This window comes from Dipodomys merriami, unplaced genomic scaffold (genome assembly GCF_024711535.1).
Source record: "Dipodomys merriami isolate MVZ:Mamm:240054 unplaced genomic scaffold, mDipMer1.0.p SCAF_2, whole genome shotgun sequence".
Lineage (NCBI taxonomy): Eukaryota > Metazoa > Chordata > Mammalia > Rodentia > Heteromyidae > Dipodomys > Dipodomys merriami.
Window position 1 is genome coordinate 90,427,742 of NW_027203381.1, and position 20,857 is coordinate 90,448,598.

The window sequence follows — 20,857 nt, forward strand, 5'->3', positions numbered from 1 at the left end:
GTTTGATCTTGGCCTGGAAACATTCCTAGAGCTTTTCTTGCTCCTCTGTCTGTCTGTCTGTCTGTCTGTCTGTCTGTCTGTCTGTCTGTCTGTCTGTCTGTCTGTCTCTGTCTCTGTCTCTGTCTCTGCATCTGTCTCTGTCTCTCTCTTTCTCTGTCTCTCTGTCTCTGTCTCTGTCTCTCTCTGTCTCTCTCTGTCTCTGTCTCTCTCTGTCTCTGTCTCTGTCTCTGTCTCTGTCTCTGTCTCTCTGTCTCTCTGTCTCTCTGTCTCTCTGTCTCTCTGTCTCTCTGTCTCTCTGTCTCTCTCTCTCTCTCTCTCTCTCTCTCTCTCTCTCTCTCTCTCTCTCTCTCTCTCTCTCTTTTCAAGGCTAGTATCTTAGCACTTGAGCCATAGCTCCAATTAGGCAGGGTTTGTTAGGAGGGAGAGCGGAGATAATTGAAGTTAAGAGTTTCACATCTTATCTACTCAGGTTGGCTTCAAACTACAAACCTCAAATCTCAACCTGCTGAGTAGCTAGCATTAGAGGCCTGAGTCAGCAATACTTGCTAAGTCTAGTACTTTTAAATGATCTCGACATAATTTTCAATATATCGGTAAGACAGAATTTATTTATATATTTTACATTCTTTACATGAGAGTTAAATTGTTATGTGATTTGTAGGCACTTAGTATAAATTTACAATAATCAAAATCTGCCAGATGGGAAATCGATTGCATCATCGTGTTTTTCTTTTGGGGGACTAAAATTTTCATAAGCAAAAATCCTCTAAAACTATTTGTTTTCTTTAGTGATGTGTATGTTCTGAGTCTCCAATTTCTTTATTTGATAAAGAAATTTATATAAAATTAGGGTTCTAGGTTTAAAGATTCAAGTCAAGTCATTGTACTGTACTTATGTAAGAACTCTTCCTGTCACTTCTAATAAAATGGCCTATTGCATTTCATTTATCATGTATTCTTCCTAAAATGTTTTCCAAGTCAGTTAATATTAGTTCTATATTTTCACCCACCTCTGATAATATTTTACTGAGCATTTTGTATATAAGTCAATATACCACTCTTTCCAACATTGTGAATGTAACAAACTCTCCCACATAAAATTAAATTTGATCATTTTAGCTTATGTAGTTATTTGCAGTATTGGAGAAAATCAAACTCTAAGTAAAATATATCCATACTGAAATTATTGCTAATGGTTATCAATATTGACTTCATAAGATTCCTATGTTCAGTTGCATATTTTGCTGAAGGTAGTTGATGAGGAATAAAGTGCTGCCACACTCAAAAAAATGGATTTTAGAGAAAGCCTATTTCAGGCTTCCCATTAACAAAGACAAGGAACTGTGTCTGTCTGTAAATATGTATCAGTCTATATATATATATATATATATATATATATATATATATATATATATATTTCTGTATATATTTCATTTACCCAGTATGTTTGGTTTACATGTACATAGTGAAGCAATCCATGTAGGAAAATAACTATACATTCCATCATCTTGTATAATAATATTTTTCCTCTTCATTTTGAAAATCAGTACTTCTAGCATACAATATAATATATTGTTAATATAATTACCATTTTCTTGTTGCCTTTATAATTAAATATATAGAAACGTTTAGATGTGGAAAGATGAGCCAGGAAACATGAGTATATTTTTGAGTAATCTGAACATTTGCATGTGAACTTGAAAGCTTTCCCCTTTATTTTATGTACAGTGTTATTAGATGTTTTGTGTATTGTCTTTTCTTCACTTGGCCACATTGTCTTTTATTTCTTTGCTTATTTTAATTCCTATTATTTTCTTTTCATCCATCTGCATATCTCTCTCATTGTCACATGTCCTATTATACCCCTTATTCCTTGCTAGTTGTTTTTTCTTTTTTTTAAATTTTGAAAATACCGTAGAGAGGCGTTACAATAACATTGGCAAGTTTTTTCTTTGTAATTTCTATTAAAATAGATTACAGGAAAATATATTATATTGAATATATAGTATGTATCTACCAATAGTTTTTTATTTTACTAAGTATATTCTTTCATTCTGAATTATTCTGTGTTTTGAAATCTATCATGTGAAACTGCCCTCATTAAACCCAAAATACATCTCTAATTTTCTACACTCAAAAATGTCCAGTAAGTCTTTTTTTAAAATTTGATTTGTAGAGTTGATATATAAAGGGTTATGATTAAATGAGTCAGCTAATGATTAGTAAGTACATTTTTTGAATCGTGTCTCCTTTTCCATTACTAACTCCCACTTTTTCCCTCCTACCCCACCCATAAGCTATCCAGGTCATTTCCCACATAGTGTCTAGTGAGTACCATTATATTTGTTTATCTTTGTTCCACCTTTTATGTGCCCTCCCTTACCTTCATTAATACAATGAACTAACAAGACAAAAGGAAACAAAAACAACAATAATAGCAACTAAAGTATCTCTTGTTTCCTTTTCTTGGAGTTGATTTCATAGAATATTATTTCATATGATCATCTGCACGTAACTATTGAGCCTTTGTCCACCAATCCTATGCATAGCCTCCTTTATCCTCAATGTAAATGATTAGATTCCTACATAATTTACCATGTCCCACTGTGTATGCGTGTGGTGTGTGTGTGTGTGTGTGTGTGAGAGAGAGAGAGAGAGAGAGAGAGAAAGAGAGAGAGAGAGAGAGAGAGAGAGAAAGAGAGAGAGAGAGAGACTCAGTGTGTTGACTTATAGATTTATAAGCACATTCCTGTCACCACAAATGAAGGAAACTATGATGTCTATGTTCCTTTAGCTCTGGCTTACTTGGCTTAATGTAATTTTTTCTAAGACTTTCCATTTCCTTACAAATGGTAGATTATCATTCTTTCTGATGAATAAGTAGAATTCCATTACGTATATATACCACATTTTCTTGTTCCATTTATTCACAGGGAGCATCTAGGTTTATTACATGTCTTGGCTATAGTAAACAGTGCTGCAATGAACATGGTTGTGTTAATGGTTTTAGTTTGTCCTAGTTTGTGACCCATTGGATAAATGCCCAGAATTGGGATTGCTGGGTCATAGGAAAACTCTATGTTTAGTTACGTTAAGCCTTCTGCTACTAGAGCATTTATTTTGGTATTTGGCACCATTTCCCATTTTATTGTTATTGGGTTCATCCCTTCTCTTTATGTCCAAAATGTTTAGACTTCCTGCTCCTCCTTTAGTTCTTTTATTCCTGTTAACCAGGCAACTTATAAATACACTACATCTTTGTCAATATCACCCCTTTCAGCATTCTCATGCATCCCTCTCCTAACCATCCTTTCCCTCACTTCTAATTTTGTTACATATACTTTGCCTTCTTGAGTGCATCCTCTCCTGCTTTTCCTCTTCATTCAGACGCCTCGCCCCTTTTAGTAAAGGTTTCATGTCATCTTATTTTGTGGAACTTTGATAGGATCATTTTACTCAGAGTTTTTTCCTAGTGACTTTTTTCTCTTAATTTTCAATTTAGTGATCTGTGTTACAATGGGAAATTTCCTTACTAAATGGAAATAGACTGATACTAGACAGTTCATATACTCACATAGAAAAGTGAATAGGAAAATAAAGAAGCCTGGCAAATAAACAGCCCAAATTATACTCAACCTATCTCACTTAGGGCTGCTATTTCCATTGTACCTTTCAGATGTTACAACTCACATTTGCTGTTATTTTTGTGGTCATAAAAATATCTGAATTAGAGGTATCGTTCCTTTTAAATTTAATTTGTCAAGGTGATGTACAGAGGGATTACAGTTACATAAGCAAGGTAATGAGTACACTTCCTGTCCAAACATTGTTACCCCTCCCTCATTTTCTCCCAATTTCCCTCCCCCAAATCACCTTCCACCAAGTTGTAAAGTTCATTTCCACCATAGTGGAACTTGTATTTATCACTATTGCATTGGTTCACCCTTTGTCCTTTTTCTCACCATTTTGTAATACCCTTCCCTTCCCAAATTAAGATAAATATATATACAATATACAGGGGTCCAAAATCAAAGTAAAATAATCCTATCAAAGTAGATATCCTTTTGCAGTATTGCCATTTTCATGGAGTTAATCCTCCCAATCCAGGAGTATGGAAAGTTTTTCCACTTTCTTATATAAGCTTTAATTTTCTTTTTCAGGTTTTTAAAATTTTCATCATAGAGGTCCTTCACTTCTTTTGTTAATTCCTAGGTATTTTTTGAGGCTATTACAAAAGGAGTTGTTTCCTGATTTCAGCCTCGCTCTTCTCATTGTTAGCATACAGAAAAGCCATTGATTTTTGTGTATCATTTCTTTCATGAAAGTTTCACCTCAGAATTCCTTCTTTCCATGTACTTCTGTCTTTTGATCTCCACATTCTTAAATCCTCATTTGTTTTTGACTGGGGAAAAATAGACAAAGAACCAAAATGTTAAATCTATGTGGAAGGAGAATCTATCTAAGACTTTTGATTACTTGAATAACTGTTCATTTCTGTACTTCAAAAAGAATCATATGAACAATATGTATATATTCATTTAATGTTTTGTGGTGCTGGGAAGGTGGCTCAGTGGTAGAGCACTTGCCTTGCATGCCTGAGGCCCTGGGTTCGATTCCTCAGCACCACATAAGCAAAAAGAAAAAAGCCGGAAGTGGCACTGTGGCCCAAGTGGTAGAGCGCTAGCCTTGAGCTAAAGAGCAGAGGGACAGCACTCAGGCCCAGAGTTCAGGCTCCATGACCGGACCCCCCCCTAAAAAATCATTTAATATTTTGTGATGCTGGGGATTGAACCAAGGTCTCGTACATGTTAGGAAACCAGTTGACCTATATCAATTTTATTTTTCTTGAAGGCTTATTTTTCTTGAAGCTCCTACTCTTTGCTTCATTGCTTGCCATTAAACTTTAGCTAATATATATTTTAATCCTAGTGACGGTACATACTGAATTCATTTGAGTTATATTACTTATATTTACTTCTGTTACTTTTTCATTGCAAATGTCATAATATGCATGAAATAGGGACTGCAGTGATGTTCAAGGGACTGTGAAGTATATATTCCTTCAAATTTGAAATATTGACTATAATTCTACAATTAGAATTTATGTTCTATTTTTTAGCATAGGCTCTTCCAGGCTATGGATATACCTAATCTGGTTTGAGAATCTCTAAGAATGTTGCAGGCCTTTATTACACTCGTAATAGTCCCTGATTAGTATCCCTGATTCCACGGTTCTCTCCCTAAAGCCATTTTATATGCTACAAATTTTAAATTTAAATGTTCTCTCACATAATTAAACATGTTAAAACAACTTAGAGGAAAATTATTTCTTGAAAAATTATGTGAAAATCCCTTCACATTAACATCTAGGGTCCACAAATACCTTTACTCTAGGATATGAACCATGTCCAAGAAATGAAATATCCAGTGTTAATTAATGATTTTATATAAGTCAGAAGCTTGCTTAGAAGACCTCTCATTCCAATCAAATTCACCATACCCTATATATTTATAGAAATGAATTAATTTAAATGTCACTTTTAATTTAGTAATCTTCTGTTATAATAGTAAGATGGAGTACATGATGAAAACTATACTAACTTATTTCAACTCTACATCCATAATTTCTAGACTATAAATCTTAGTGAATGTTATTTTATATTAATTGTGTTTAATTTTTAGGACATCCAGCGAGGACATGAAAAAAGAAAATATGACAGTGGTGACAGAATTTCTTCTCACAGGGCTTACACATCAACCCCAGTGGAAAATCCCTCTGTTCCTCTTCTTCTTTGTGGTGTATCTTATGACTGTTTTGGGAAACTTCAGTCTGATTGGTCTCATCTGGAAGGACCCTCATCTGCACATCCCCATGTATTTATGTCTCGGCAACTTAGCATTTGTGGATACATGGTTATCATCCACAGTGACACCAAATATGTTGCTCAATTTGTTAGACAAGAACAAGTTAATCTCTTTCTCTGCATGTCTGATTCAGTTTTTTTCTTTTGCAGTCAGTGTAACTACAGAGTGTTTCATTTTGGCAGTAATGGCTTACGATCGCTATGTAGCCATCTGTAAACCTTTACTTTATCCAGTGATTATGACCAACAAACTCTGTATGCAACTATTAGTTTTATCATATTTTGGTGGCTTAGCTCATGCTGTCATTCATGAAAGTTTTTTATTCAGACTAGTATTCTGTAAATCCAACATAATTTATCACATTTTTTGTGATGCTATACCATTGCTAAAGATTTCTTGTACAGATCCTTCTCTTAATTATCTCATCATTTTTATCTTCTCTGGTTCAATACAAGTATTCTCCATTATGACTATTTTTATCTCTTACACATTTATTGTTTTTACAATATTAACAACTAAGTCTGAAAAAGGAATGAGAAAAGCCTTTTCCACTTGTGGAGCCCATCTCCTATCTGTGTCTTTGTACTATGGTCCCCTTCTCTTCATGTATGTGCATCCTGCATCTTCACAAGCAGATGACCAAGAGATGATCCTCTCTTTGTTTTATACTGTCATAGTTCCTGTTTTAAATCCAATTATCTATAGTCTGAGAAACAAGCAAGTCATACATTCAGTGAAAAAAATATTGAAAAGAAATATTTAGACCGTATTTTACTATCTGCTTTCATTTTATTAAAAGAGTTTTAAAACTGTTGAAATTTAATTGTATTGTGTCATGTACAATGTTGTTTTGCAGTTATATTTATTATAGAACAAGAAAAATCAAGTTTTCAGCCCTTAATTTATAAAAAAAACATATATACAGTTGATAAATGAATAGTGTTTTAATAAAATATTTATTTCACATGACATTAATTTAAAATATCAGGGGAAATTTTTATATGTTTGTATGACATTATATTATAAATTCACAGGGATGAAATTGTGTATTCCATGCAAAGGACTTGGAATTACACTCTACATAGAACATTCTACAGTATAGTTTGGGACTCAGGTTATACTAATGCAATTCCAATTTTCTATTTGAGTTAATACTAAAAAGTCTAAGAAATATCAATAAATATGAAATCATTTGTAATTCCACCATTTTGGAGGAATAGTAAATTGAACTTCTTGGAAAAATTAATCTCATTCAACTGAGGAATAAATGTTTATTATAACAGAATCTGAGAAAATAAGAAAGACCCATTGTAACAATGAGATGTAGCAGACACTATGTTGAAAACAAACTTTACAACTTTAGGGTCAGGGAAGAAGGAGTTGAGGCTGTAGAGAGGGAAGGGATGGTAGGGGAACAACAAAGAAAGGGTACCAATGCTTGATAGGAAATGAACTCATTACCTTACTCATGTAACTGTAAACTCTCATACAGTATCTTTACAATAAAAATATAGTTGAAAAAGAGACTACATACTAGGAAAGTGTTTCTAGGTCATTACAGTAGAGAGGGAGTTTTCTCAGAAAGAAAACATCTGAAGAGGCTTCTTAATCAAGAAAGCTAATATATTGGACACAAGAGTTTCAGTACACATAAAAAACATGAAATTTGAAAATGAATATTAAAGAAAACTCTTGGTAACATTTAAAGGTTGTTGAAATTTGTAATTCCTATAAAGAACTTGAAATGAATATTATGAAAATTCAGGTAATATTAAGAGGATATGATACCACTATTGCTAGTAAGTGGTCAAGAAAAAAAGAAGTCTTTGTATGTTACATTTCCTCATTTTCCACACCATTCAACTATCTATTTATAGCTCTGTCATTCCATCTATTTCTTAACATTTAACTCCCATACTTTACTGTCACAATGGAAGTCCTCATCCTAAATTCAGATCACCAGTGAATGTGTGTGAAATCTTTCTTTTATATTCTATTGTGCTGATATTCTGATTGTTCCAAACATGAATCCAGGCTAATCCTTCACATTAAGTTCTCAGGCTAATTTACACTCTTCTTCAGTAATTTTGGATGGTTTGTCATTGCTGTGATAACATGCAAATATGCATATATGTATATTTATTATAGATATCTTGTTCCTCATAAGTTCATTTGTTCATGATTATATATTTTATAAATCAGATATACAAACACAGGAATGCACACTGCTACACAGAAACACTCACATATATATTTATATGCATATAATGTATATTATCCAAATTTTTATTTCTGACAAGATGTCCTATATGCTGCATTTTTCCTTAAGAAAAGTTATGAAAATACATTTGTACTAGTTAATGGATATTTACATATAAAGGATGTCTTCCATCTAATTCCAACCATTGTTTTGAATACTATTGAGATAGGACTACAATCATCATGGAAATATTGACAACATAATAGAATTTTGTTTATTGTATTTATCTATAATACAGGCACAAATCATTCTGGGAAACCTTTTAATGTTCAGGAGATTGTTGACAGAATTATCGTAGACACAGAAAAAAATCTTTTTGTTTTGTCGGGTCTTGGAGCCTGAACCCTGGTGCTGAGCGCTATCCCTCAGCTCTTCAGCTCAAGGCTAGCGCTCTACCACTAGAGCTACAAGTGCATTTCTGGCTTTTTCTGCTTATGTGGTGCTGAGGAATAGAACCCAGGGCCTCATGCATGCAAGGTAAGCACTCTACCACTGAGCCACCTTCCCAAGCCCAGAAAAAAATTTCTTTACAACATAGGTAGAAATAAGCAAACATTAACTATGAGTAGAGATTTTTCCCTCAAAATTTGAGGGTAAATTATCTATGGCAAGAAATTTACTGAATATTTGTAATATATTGCATTGTATTAACTATTGCATACGTATACACCTGGCAGGAGCTTGAGTCTTAACATCTATTAATATTACATTACAAATGCCTCATAGGAACTTAAGGAAGTAAGATGTTGTTTTAACAGACTAGTAGAATCAAAAGCCTTTACCAACAAGTTTGACAAGAAATATTACTTTGCTTATGTAACTGTAATCCCTCTGTACATCACCTTGACAATTAAAAAATGTAGAAATGAAATGCACAAATCTGGAAAAAGTAGAAGTGAAGATGAGTTAGGGTATGGAGAGGGAAGGTGGGAGAAAACTAGGGAAGGGTGATACTGTCAGAAAAGAAATCTACTCATTGCCTTACTTATGTAACTGTAACTACACTGTTCATCACCTTTACCATAAAAGGTTTTTTTTTTTAAAGATATCTGCTCAGGACTATGGACCCAACAGAAGAAATGCAGCATTACCTGTTATAAACTGATCATTTGTTCCTCAAGCCCACGATTTTTAAATAGAGAAAGAGTCCTTTAAAAGCTATGTCTAGGAACAGTGGGAAATGCCCATAGTAACATTAGTTCATTCATGTAAGCCTAAATACAAAGTGAAAGTTTGGAGGCTTGTTATATTCACTCACCTCTGTATTCCTAGCTTCCCATTGGACTCACAAAATTCAATATTCAGGATCACAAAAGTGAACAAGGTTTGTTATGATGATTGAACATCACAAGCAGATACAAATATTGTTAATTAAAGATCAATATTTAGATAAATAGCCAGGATGGCTACATATATGTGTGTTTGTAAGTGTATGTATCTATGTATACAGACATATACACATACACATATATAAGTTTAGATATACACACATATACACCCACTTACATAAAGTATATATATATATATATATATATATATTATATATTGCCAAAGACACAATTATAATTTCAAAGTATCTGACTATTTCAAAATACTCAAATTTAATTTTAATGAATCTGTGATTGTTTTGTTTAAAAGAAAAGATAATTTAATACATTTATAATAGATACATTTTAATGGTATGCAAGCTTATAAAATGTCTTTATATATTCTTCTTTAATTATCATGGTCCTCTCAGTAAATATTTCTCTCAAATGTTTTTGTCATTGAATCTATGACGTGTTTATTTCTCAGACTGTAGTTAATAGGAATTAACAATGGATTTATGTCAGTGTAAAATAGAGATTTCATCATATCCTGATCATCTGATTGTGCAGATGCAGGGAGCAGATACATAAAGAGAAGAGAATCAAAGTATAAAGACACAGATAAGAGATGGGCTCCACAGGTGGAGGTTTCCTTATGCCTTTGGCAGACTTCTTTTTTAAGATTGTAATGAGCACAAATGTATAAGAGGCAAGAATAACCTCAATATTAAATGCTTGCGTTCACCCAGAAAAAATAGAAATGATTAATTAAGAGGACTTGTACAGGAAATCTTTAGGAATGGCATAACTTCACAGTAAAAGTGTTGTATTATGTTAAAATTACAGAAGGTCAGTCTGAATAAAAAACATTTTGAAAGGTGGAATGAAAAAAATCTACTAGTGACAAGTGATGGCAAGTTTTTGTAGTCTGTTGGCCAAAACCACTGGATAAAATAAAGGTTTCCAGATAGCCACATAGAGATCAGAAGCCATTGTAACTAAGAGAAGACATTTTGTCATTACACTGAATACAAAGAAAAGATAACTGTATCTTGCATTCAGTAAGATAAATTGTTCTATGTTCACAAGTTGACCAGTATCTTTGTTGTTACTGTGGATAATTTACAAAGGAATAAATACATGGGGATGTGAAGGTTAGGGTCCTTCCAGATGACAGCAAACAGACCAAGATTTCCCACAATGGTGATAAGGGGATTTTCCACTGTGCTTATATGGAAGTTCTGTGAGAACAAACTGTTGTCAACAATGTTGCGTTTTCTTCTTATATATTCTCTCTTTTGTCTCCTGAAATAAAATGCATTAAATGTAAGATTATTCTTTAAAAGTTTATGAAATGAAAAATATTGGAGATGGATTAGAATAAAACTAGGCATTCATAAGAATGCTGCCTATATTTGTTGAATTAGCTCTAATTAATGAAAAGAATTTTAGAAGAATTGATGGAATCCAAAAATTAAATATTTTCCTTCACTCATTACTAATTAATTAACAGACTTAAGGAAAAAGAAAAGACTTTTCAAGCACTTGCTGAAGTTATGTTAAGACTATTGAGTGATAATAATCTCATTATTCAGCTATATGGATTAAGGATTAAAGACAATGATTCTTTTTTCATATTTCCTTTTAAAACTTTTTATTTTCAAGAAAATTTACAGAAGGATACCAGTTACATAAGCAAAGTAATGAGTACATTCTTGTCAACCTTGCAATAGTGATATATACAGACAAATCTGAACAATTTTCGGGGGGGGTGGTGGTTAGGGGGAGAGAAAGTAGAAAAATTAAGGAAAGAGGTAACAAAGTTGACCAAGGTTCTTTAAAGTTGAAATCTTTGTGACAAAATTTAATCTTCACTTTTGTGCATGGCACCCACTCTGAAACTTTTAAGACCAATTAAGAAAATCTTTTACATAAATGTTATTGAGTACATTTCTTGTTATACATTGTTACCTCCTCTCTCATTTTCCCACTTTCCCTCCCCCCAATATCCCCCAAGTTGTAAAGTTCATTTCCAACATATTGTTTTGTATTGCTGTTAAATGTACTCACTATCTTACACATGTAACTGTAACACCTCCCTAACTACCTTGACAATAAAATTAAAATTTTAAAGTGTTCTTACAGCAAAGCGACTTCAAGGATGTGAAACTTGAGGGAGGAATAGAAAAGAGGAGATAATTTCTATTTTCCTAAGATTCCAAACTAGTAGTGTATATCAGAATTTTGCTCACATTTTGATCACCAAATACAGAATATGATGGATAATTATAGAAAGAGTTTTAAAATGAAGTATAGATATAGATTTTTCTAAAACTCCAGAGATAGATGACTCATATATATGCAAAATCCTTAGTCAATATGCAAGAAAACATTGTGTGATGAGGAACAAGAAGATATTAATTCAAGAGTAATCAAATTGGAGATCAATAGGAATCCCTGACACATTGACTGTGAAGAGATTTGTCATTAGAAGGTAGCAGTGTCACATCAGGATGAGAATGGGAATGAGAGCTCAGGTTTTTAGCAGAGGAACCTGTAAAAACTCAAGTGAGATATAAGTCACAAAATTCTATAATTATCAAATATAATTATATGAGACATAATGATATGTTAGCTACAGATAATATATGCACTGAATTGTGGCAAAAGTGAAATTGAAATGAAGAGATAAGAACTGAGAAGTGATATTAAACCAATTATGAAGAAGATGTGGGTGGGCATTTCTATAATCTCAGCATTTGTGAAGCAGAGATTGGAGGATCACAAGCTCCCAGGAGGCTGTCCTATATTGTAAGACCCAGCTCACATTTGTTTCAGAACAGAGTAAAGGGATATGGAAGCAATTTACTAGCTAGAGGGCAGTAGATCCCCTCTCTAACCATATAAATTTGACTCTGCACAGAGACGGATACTTCTCTAGCTCTCAAAACACAAATTTTATCCCTATTTACTTAGATTGAGAGAAAAAGGGTTACATTGATCAAGACAGATTGTGTTCATACACTGCTTGGTTAAATGGCAACTCCCTGTACAACTACACAAAGATAACTTTTATTTAAAACCCTAGGTTTGGTCAGTCAAACAACACCACCATGGATTTGGGATTTAGAGAGGGGAAGACAAAAGACTAAGGACCAAGCAAAATTTTTAAAATTGCATCTCAGGAAACAATACCCAGACTCCAGCAGACAGACACTCCCCACATATACACCACCACCAAAGGAGCTAACAGTGTGAGCTGTGACCTAAGGGAGCTGAGCAGTAGTAACAGTAGCCTACACAGCACTAGTGTTGGGAAGTGATTTTTTTTTGGTCTGCAGGGTGGCCGCCTTAATTGATTTTGTTGGTGCTGCCCATTTGTATAGTTCATGCCCTCAGTGTCCCCAGTCTTTCTAAGTTAGAGGTAAACTCATTCAATAAATTCATTTCCTGCATTGTGGCCAGTGGGATAGAAAAAGTTCTTCATGGTACTTAGAGACTCGTTATTACACAGTGTGTTTCCTTACAGCTACTATGTCAAAAACTAAAACTGAGGGTTGGAACAAATTTCTAATATATTGCAAGGCTTAAGAAATTTCACAAGGACAATTTTGCCTCTGACCTGGACATTCAAAAATACTATGAAATTAAATATTCTAATCTGTACTACATCCCCCAAGTTTAATTTACTTATTTTCCTTTTCTTCAAAAGTACAGCTACAGTCATCCCTTCTCCTCCCCGTGGAATGCTTCCTTGGTTTCTTTTCTGACTTGAGTAGTGTGGTTTGCCAATCTACAACGTAGGCATAAGATGATCTTGACTTCTATTATAACCTCATTTTGAATTTTCTAATTTCACAACTTTAGTTGTGGCCATTTACTTTTACTATTTTCTTTAGATTAATGTTGACCCTAGACTAAAAACTGAAACAGGTTTTACAGACTGCTAGTAGAAATTTAGGTAGTGACCTGTATTTTAATTTGAGATAGTTTTCATTGCATGTAATCTCCAATCACAAAATAATTGAAAATTACCCAGTTTTATTTGTGTGTACTACTGTTTGCATCATAAAGTAGAAAGAGCAGTAGAGGAACATTTTCTGTGTATCTTCTCATAAGCATGTGTGTGCATGCTTGTCCACATGTGCATGTGTATCGTGCAGTCACTATTACAGAAAGTGAATAAAAAGAGCAACTAATATTTGACAAAGCTTTAAAAAATTTAACCAGATTATGAGCTTTATTCAACAGAGAATCTTTTTTTCTAGTAAGAACCAAAAGGAGAAACATCTTCTAATAAATTCCAAAAGGAGAAGAGTAACAAACATTTTCACTGAAGACAAAAGGTCTTCAAAACCAGGACCAACATCAGTAGAAATCGACTATGCTTCTAGCCCTATCGTGCACATCTACATACACAATAAATTCTTGGCTCCTTGCTGTATTCCTCTGACCACCCTGTGATCACCAAAATGGGGCAGCAAAACAGAATGGTCCCATTTCACTTAATTTCCCAGTCCCAGAAAGACAAAGGATGCTTATTTCTCCGTGTCTGTGGTAGTGAGACTTAGCTTATAAGTAAATATGTCAGGCTGTGTGCAAGTGTATGCAAATGTATTCACTGAAGCAGGGTAGATTCAAGGAAGAATTCAAATACTAAAATTCCTGAGAAAGACAAAGTCAAAGTTCCACTAAATGAACACCAGGAAATGAGTTCTGGAAAGAAGTGGAGTAGGCTCAAGGGGAAAATGGTAGATGAATGATGAGGAGAAAAGGGGGAGAATGCAATACAGAATCCAATGTATATGCTACACAATTAAGAAGAATAAGGAAGACTAAGGAAGGAGAAAGCTGGGTGAGAATGTTGAAAGGGGGGTCATTGATCAAGATGCATTGTATTAATAAACTTCATTGTTAAATAAATGGCAGCTCCTTTTACAACTATGTAAAGATAACTTTTTAAATTAAAAAACAAAACAAAATAAAAGCAGAATGATTCCAGGTCTCGTGCCTTCCTGGGCAGCAAAACCTTGTATAAACAATAATAACAATAAAAAGTAATAAATTTTAAAATTCTTAAAGTCTAAGCCAATTATACTTAAAAATAGCAATTTTTCACATGGCTAAAAGTAATTTAATTATAAGGAATTTCTATTTTGTTAAGAAAAAAAAGTCTCCCACTATGCCATCTAAACATTTCCTTTCCATTGTTTTCTCAGTGAGTTTATGACTTGCTTATTTCTCAGACTGTAGATAATGGGATTTAGCACAGGAATTATGACAGTGTAAACTAGAGAGTCCATCATGTCCTCCTCATCTCTCTGTGAAGAGGCGGGGCGCACATACATGATAAGAAGAGTACCAAAGTATAAAGACACAGATAAGAGATGGGCTCCGCAGGTGGAGAAGGCTTTCTTTATGTCTTTCACAGACTTCTTTTTTAAGATTGCAAAGATAACCAAAGTATAAGAGGCAAGAACAGTCACAAAGCTGAATCCTTGAACTGAGCCAGCCAAAAAATATACCAGCATAAAATTAACTGAAGGATAAGTACAAGAATTCTTTAATAAAGGCAAAATATCACAATAAAAGTGATATATTTTGGAAGCACAGAAATTTATTTTGACTAAAAAATGCTGGTGAATTATGGCATGAAGAAATCCTGCTATAAAAGTCAGCACAATTATCTGGATGCATAGCCTATTGGTCATAATCACTGGGTAATGTAAAGGTTTGCATATGGCCACATAGCGATCATAAGCCATTGCTGTCAAGAGAAAACATTCTACAGTTGCACTGAATCCAAAGGAAAAAAACTGTGTCAAACATTCAAGGAGAGATGTCATGTTGTCTTTGACTAACAATGTGACCAGCAATTTGGGTGTCACTGTAGATGATATCCAAGTGTCTACAAAAGCTAAATTCCCAAGGAATAAGTACATGGGTATGTGCAGGTGAGGGTCATGCCAGATGACACTAATCAGACTGAGGTTCCCCATAATGGTCATGAGATATATCACCAGGAACAGCAGGAACAGGGGAATTTTCCACTCCGGTTGCTGTGTCAGTCCAATGAGAACAAACTCTGTCAATGAAGTTACATTTTCCTTTTCCATATCCTCACTGCTACGTCCCCTGAAGAATAAAAAGAAAATCACTAACTGTAAAAATAATATTCTTGATGTACTTTTGAACTGAAAATTGTTGTAAAAGAATTGAAGTAAGCCATACATTTTCATGAGAATCTCCCATTGTTACTTATTATTTTACACAAAAATAAAACTTTTGGGAATATTGCAATAAAAATTAAATTTCAGTTTTTGATTATTTAGAAATAAAATATTTAGAGAAAAATGAAAATTATTTCAAATAAATGCTAAATTTATCCTGAGTCTGATACATGCACAGTCAAGGAAATGATCTTTTTTAATTCAAGGGTTGTAAAATTAGTTGAAAGCTGGGTAAAACTAAATCAAAAGAGTTGGCTGAGTAGTATCATTGGGCTTTATGTGATATCATATGCAAGGACAGTGGTTTGTGAAAGAGATATGTTGAAGTTACATCTTCAGAATTTCCAGGCGACAAGCATTTAGTAGAACAGTACCAATAAAATAAATGATTCAGGAGGTACCATGATAATGAAAGGAAAAATAATGTACATTTTATACCATAAAAAGTGTCAAAAATAGAAGAGAAATAAAGGAGAAAGAACATAAGTAACTTATAAATTAAGTGTGCGTAATTCATAAGCACTTGTTGGAGCATCACAAGTCTGAAGTGTAACTTAGGTTAAATCATACAACTCTTTACACATAGGTTATAAAGTGGCTGCAAATTATTAATTCGATTGCTCAGAGCTCAACTCTCTTTCTATTAAATCAACCTTAGTGACAGAGACACATTTATTGCAAGATACTCAATTAGTAGTACTTTCACAGGGAACTTAATCAGTCAAACTAACTTTTCATAGATTTGGACTTTGAGGAAGGGGAATCAAAGAAAAGAGACCAATGAGAATTTTTGAATCATATTCCATTCAAGAATATTAAGCAAAAGTGTGTCTCCTTCAACAATGGATTATCTGGTTGAGTAGCTGAAATTTATGAGACTTCATCAGAGCTAATAGCAGACTTCACTAAGCTGGTGTTAACAAATATTCTTTGATTTTTCATTTGTTTGTTTTTTCCTGCTCAGTGGCTGCTTTTATTTGTTTTATTCTTGCCTATTTTTATATCTGATTTCCCCCACAATCCTCAGTTTTTATGTTAGCATCAATATTCATTCAATAAATTCATTTCCTGCCAAGTGATCTAAGAGAGAATTATTTCCTGAGTCTTGGAGATTTGTTGTCAGGGGATAGATGGCCTCAGACACAATGACAGAAACTAAAATTCCCAGAGAGAACAATAGTTCAATACCCTAAAAAGCCTGAGCAATTTCAGAGTGGTGAGTTTTCCTCTGAACTGGGTATTTAAAATAGTTTCCAGCATTTCTGATCACTGTAATCTGTGCCATTTTCCAAATGACCCAATTCAATTAATCTTGGATACATCCATGCACAGAATGACTTGCAACTACTTTTCTCTCAACAATCACCTTTTATCAGAAAAATGTTAAGACTGCATTCTAAATCAGACTATACAAATAGTCAGTGAACCTTATATCCAATTAACATCAAGAAGCCAGAAGTGAAGCTGTGCCTCAAAAAGTGTGCCAACCTTGAAGGAAAAAGCTAAAGGCCAATGCCTAAGCCCTGAGTTCAAGCCCTGGCACTGGTATACAGAATAGCAACAAAAAAATTTAAAAAGTAAACAAAAGCAAATATCCTATATATACAAAATAGAATTCTATGCCTCCATCAGAAAGAATGACATTGCCACATTTGGTAGGAAATGGAAAGGCTTGGAAAAAATTCTATTAAGTGAAGTAAGCCAGGCCCAAAGAAACATAGGTCCCATGGTTTCCCTTATTTGCAATAACTAGTATATGTCTGAGTCAAGCAGAAAAGGTCAGGTAAGTTGATGCTAGGGAAATGAACCCTAAGATATGTATTCAAATGTTTTCTTTTTTTTCATGAGATTGTTTCTAACATGTTTATAAGATTATTTCTTTGTTTTTTTGTATGTCCCTCCCCCACAGTATAACCCCTGCTTTCACTGTATTTGATGTCACTATTATTTGAGGAGGGGAAGGGGAAAAACAAATCGTTTAAATAGGGATACAGGTGGACCCATTGCAACAATGAGATGTACAAGTCGTTATGTCGAAAACGAACTTTACAACATTGGGGGGGAGTGGGGGGGGAACGGGGGAGGATGGGAAGGGATGGGAAGGGGAAACAAACGAGGAGGCTACAATGCTTGATAAGAAATGTACTCATTATCTTGCCCATGTAATTGTAAACCCTCTGTAGAGTATTTTTACAATAAAAAAAGTAAACCAAGAGGGAAGTAAAACAAATTGTCTCTATGAAGAATGTTGCCTGTTCCACATGTCACTTATACCTTAAGAGTCTTAATCATAACATGCATTTGATCAAACAGAATGTATCTTTCTAATAAGAATCAAAAGAAAGACATTTTGTGAGAAAAGTTATGGTTGAAATATTAAACTAAGCTTTAAATTAATGTTCTGGTACCACATATCTATTTAAAAGTTCATTATAGTTAGGTTGAAACACAATAAAATACAATTGCGAGGAACAAATCAATTTTCTAGCTATCACTGACATATCAGTTCTTTCCTAATGAAAATAAATACAGATATAATTCATTAATAGTTTTCCTTTTCCACTTGTTAATTGGAGTATCTTGTAAATACAATCTTACATCACCAAGATTAGCAAAACAATTAACTTTCTGTGCAAAAAAGAATATTTTAGAAATTATTTTCATACCTTAGAAGAAATGGTAAGGAAATGTAAAAGCATTTGACCTTATAAAGAGACAATCCATACAAGTCATAGAACAGCCATGATAAAGTCGTAGAAAGCAATGATCACATTTGTACATTTTGGAAACTTCATTTCACAAACTGAAGAAACGTTATATTATAAATATATCTTCAAAATAAAACCCAGCCAATTGCACAATCATTTACTCTTGCCAAAAGTCAAATGAGAACTGAATTCCCTAAGGACAGTGGGCTCCTTTAGGACAAAGGGAAACCATTCTAGTGGGCATTGCAGACCTGGGCAATTTACAGAAACTTTAAATTGTTCCATAGGGTTTTACAGAATGTGAATTTGTAAAGATAAAATCCCTACAAACAATTCGATTTTACTACCTAATGTTCTACTGTACATCTCTATTTTCTTGCACAAGTGACATTTCTGGTATGTTTGGGAAAATATTTAGCTTATATAAATGATACTCTTCTGAGAGCTTCATTTTGTATAATTTTGTAGCAATCTTTCTATCATAATTTCAATTTTATTTTGGAAAATAATATTAGCCTAAAGTTATTGTGAAAATTACAGCACAAATTTCAAACATGCACCTAGTTAGCTCTACCAGTTTATTCTGACATTTATTGAAAATTTTTGTTAACCAACAGTTACAATAGAGGAACAAAGAAACAAAAAAGCTGTTTTGCTTTTTAAAAGGTGTTTTGGTTTTTTACAGAGAAGGTGGAGAAATATGTCCTCTCTGGCTTGGGGCTTAACTCATTCACTGCTTTTTGCTAATTATTTTAGAGACATAGTCTCATAGGTTATTTTATCAGGAACTGCTTCCGACTATGATTTTGTGGATTTTATCCACCTGAATAGATTATGATCCAGTTTTAGACATTTCTTTTTTTAATATATATTTTATTGTAAAGATACTATACAGAGGGGTTACAGTTACACAAGCAAGGTAGTGAGTCCATTTCCTATTGAGCATTATTACTTTTCAAGATTTTTGTCACTGAATCTATGACTTGCTTATTTCTCAGACTGTAGATAATGGGTTTTAACGCAGGAATTATGACAGTGTAAAACAGAGTGTCCACCATGTCCTGAGAAGCAGGATGCACATACATGAAGAAAAGGGGCCCATAGTATAAAGAGGCGGAGAAGAGTTGTGTCCCACACATAGAAAAGGTTTTTCTCATGACTTTGGTGCTTTCTACTTTAAGATGGTAAAGAGAACAAATGTGAACAAGACAAAAACACTCAGAATAGTAAACACCTGAATTGAACCAGAAAAACAAAAACAAATATATAGTTGATAGAAGGATCAATATAGGAGATTTTAAACAATAATATAATGTCACAATAAAGTGACGTATTGCACTGCAATTACAGAAGATTAATCTCAACAACAAGAAAAAAAAAACCTTCATGAAGTAAAGCATGGAGAAGCCCACCAACAAATGAAGAGGCTACAAAATGGGTGCATAGTTTATTGGTCATTATCACTAGATAGTGTAAGGGATTGCATGTGGCAGTATAGACATCATAAGCCATGGCTGCCTAAAGAAAACATTCCATAGTTGTACTGTGATTAACTTTTTTATTGTATCATGCATTGGGACAGAGAAATGGTGTTAATTTTCGCTAAGAAGTTACCCAGCATCTTTGGAATCACAACCAATGATACAGTTTCGTCCACAAAGGCTAAACTCCCAAGGAAGAAGTACATGGGGATGTGAAGGTGAGGGCCTTTGCAGTCACACTGAGGTTCCCATGACAGTGACCATGTACACCCCCAGGAGCTATAGGAACAAACAGATTTTCCACTGTGGTCAGTGTGTGAATCCTATGACAACAAACGTTGACAGCAACGTTGCACTTTCTCTCTCCATGTTCTCACAGGATGTTCCCTGCAACAAACTGAAGTAAACACTAGAGGAGTAGAATTGAAATGAGTCAAATATTTAATAGAATGAAAATACAATTTTGTTGACTACAATTACAATAGATGGAAACATCTTCAGAGATTTAGAGATATAATAATTTCAATCAACAATTCAAAGTGACAGTAAATAAACAGGTTTGAAGTCTGAAAAATTGTCTTACAAGACATGTGCAACTTGTGGCATCTTGATGTTTTAGAAAATTGTATGTCTGGGTCATAGAGACAATGTCAGAGAAAGATATGTTTGTAAGTCCTTGGTGATAATGAAAATTTTAACACTAAAAAAATCATTCAATTGGAAAAAATAATGATTTTTATTCACTGAAAATCTCTCATCTTTCTTTTTTTCTCTTGCTCTTTTTTTTATTACTTTATTTATTTATTTTTGTGTCTGGTTGTGGGGCCTGAACTCTGGGCCTGGGCGCTGTCCCTCAGCTCTTCAGCTCATGGCTAGCACTCTACCACTTGAGCCATATAGCACCACTTCCAGCTTTTTTCTTTTTGCTTATGTGGTGCTGAGGAATCGAACCCAGGGCCTCAGGCATGCAAGGCAAGCGCTCTACCACTGAGCCACCTTCCCAGCC

General features: G+C 33.8%; 2 protein-coding genes across 2 annotated transcripts; one reads left to right on the top strand and one right to left on the bottom strand.

The window, feature by feature from the left end:
• Positions 1-5,656: 5,656 nt before the first annotated feature.
• LOC138831712 (olfactory receptor 5H17-like) lies at positions 5,657-6,628 on the top strand. The gene has a single exon (XM_070028760.1). It carries the CDS (start codon positions 5,699-5,701, stop codon positions 6,626-6,628), a length of 930 nt encoding a protein of 309 aa, XP_069884861.1. The 5' UTR covers positions 5,657-5,698.
• Positions 6,629-14,621: 7,993 nt separating this feature from the next.
• Positions 14,622-15,554, bottom strand: LOC138831713 (olfactory receptor 5H8-like). The gene has a single exon (XM_070028762.1). It carries the CDS (start codon positions 15,546-15,548, stop codon positions 14,622-14,624), a length of 927 nt encoding a protein of 308 aa, XP_069884863.1. The 5' UTR covers positions 15,549-15,554.
• Between the last annotated feature and the right edge of the window lie 5,303 nt (positions 15,555-20,857).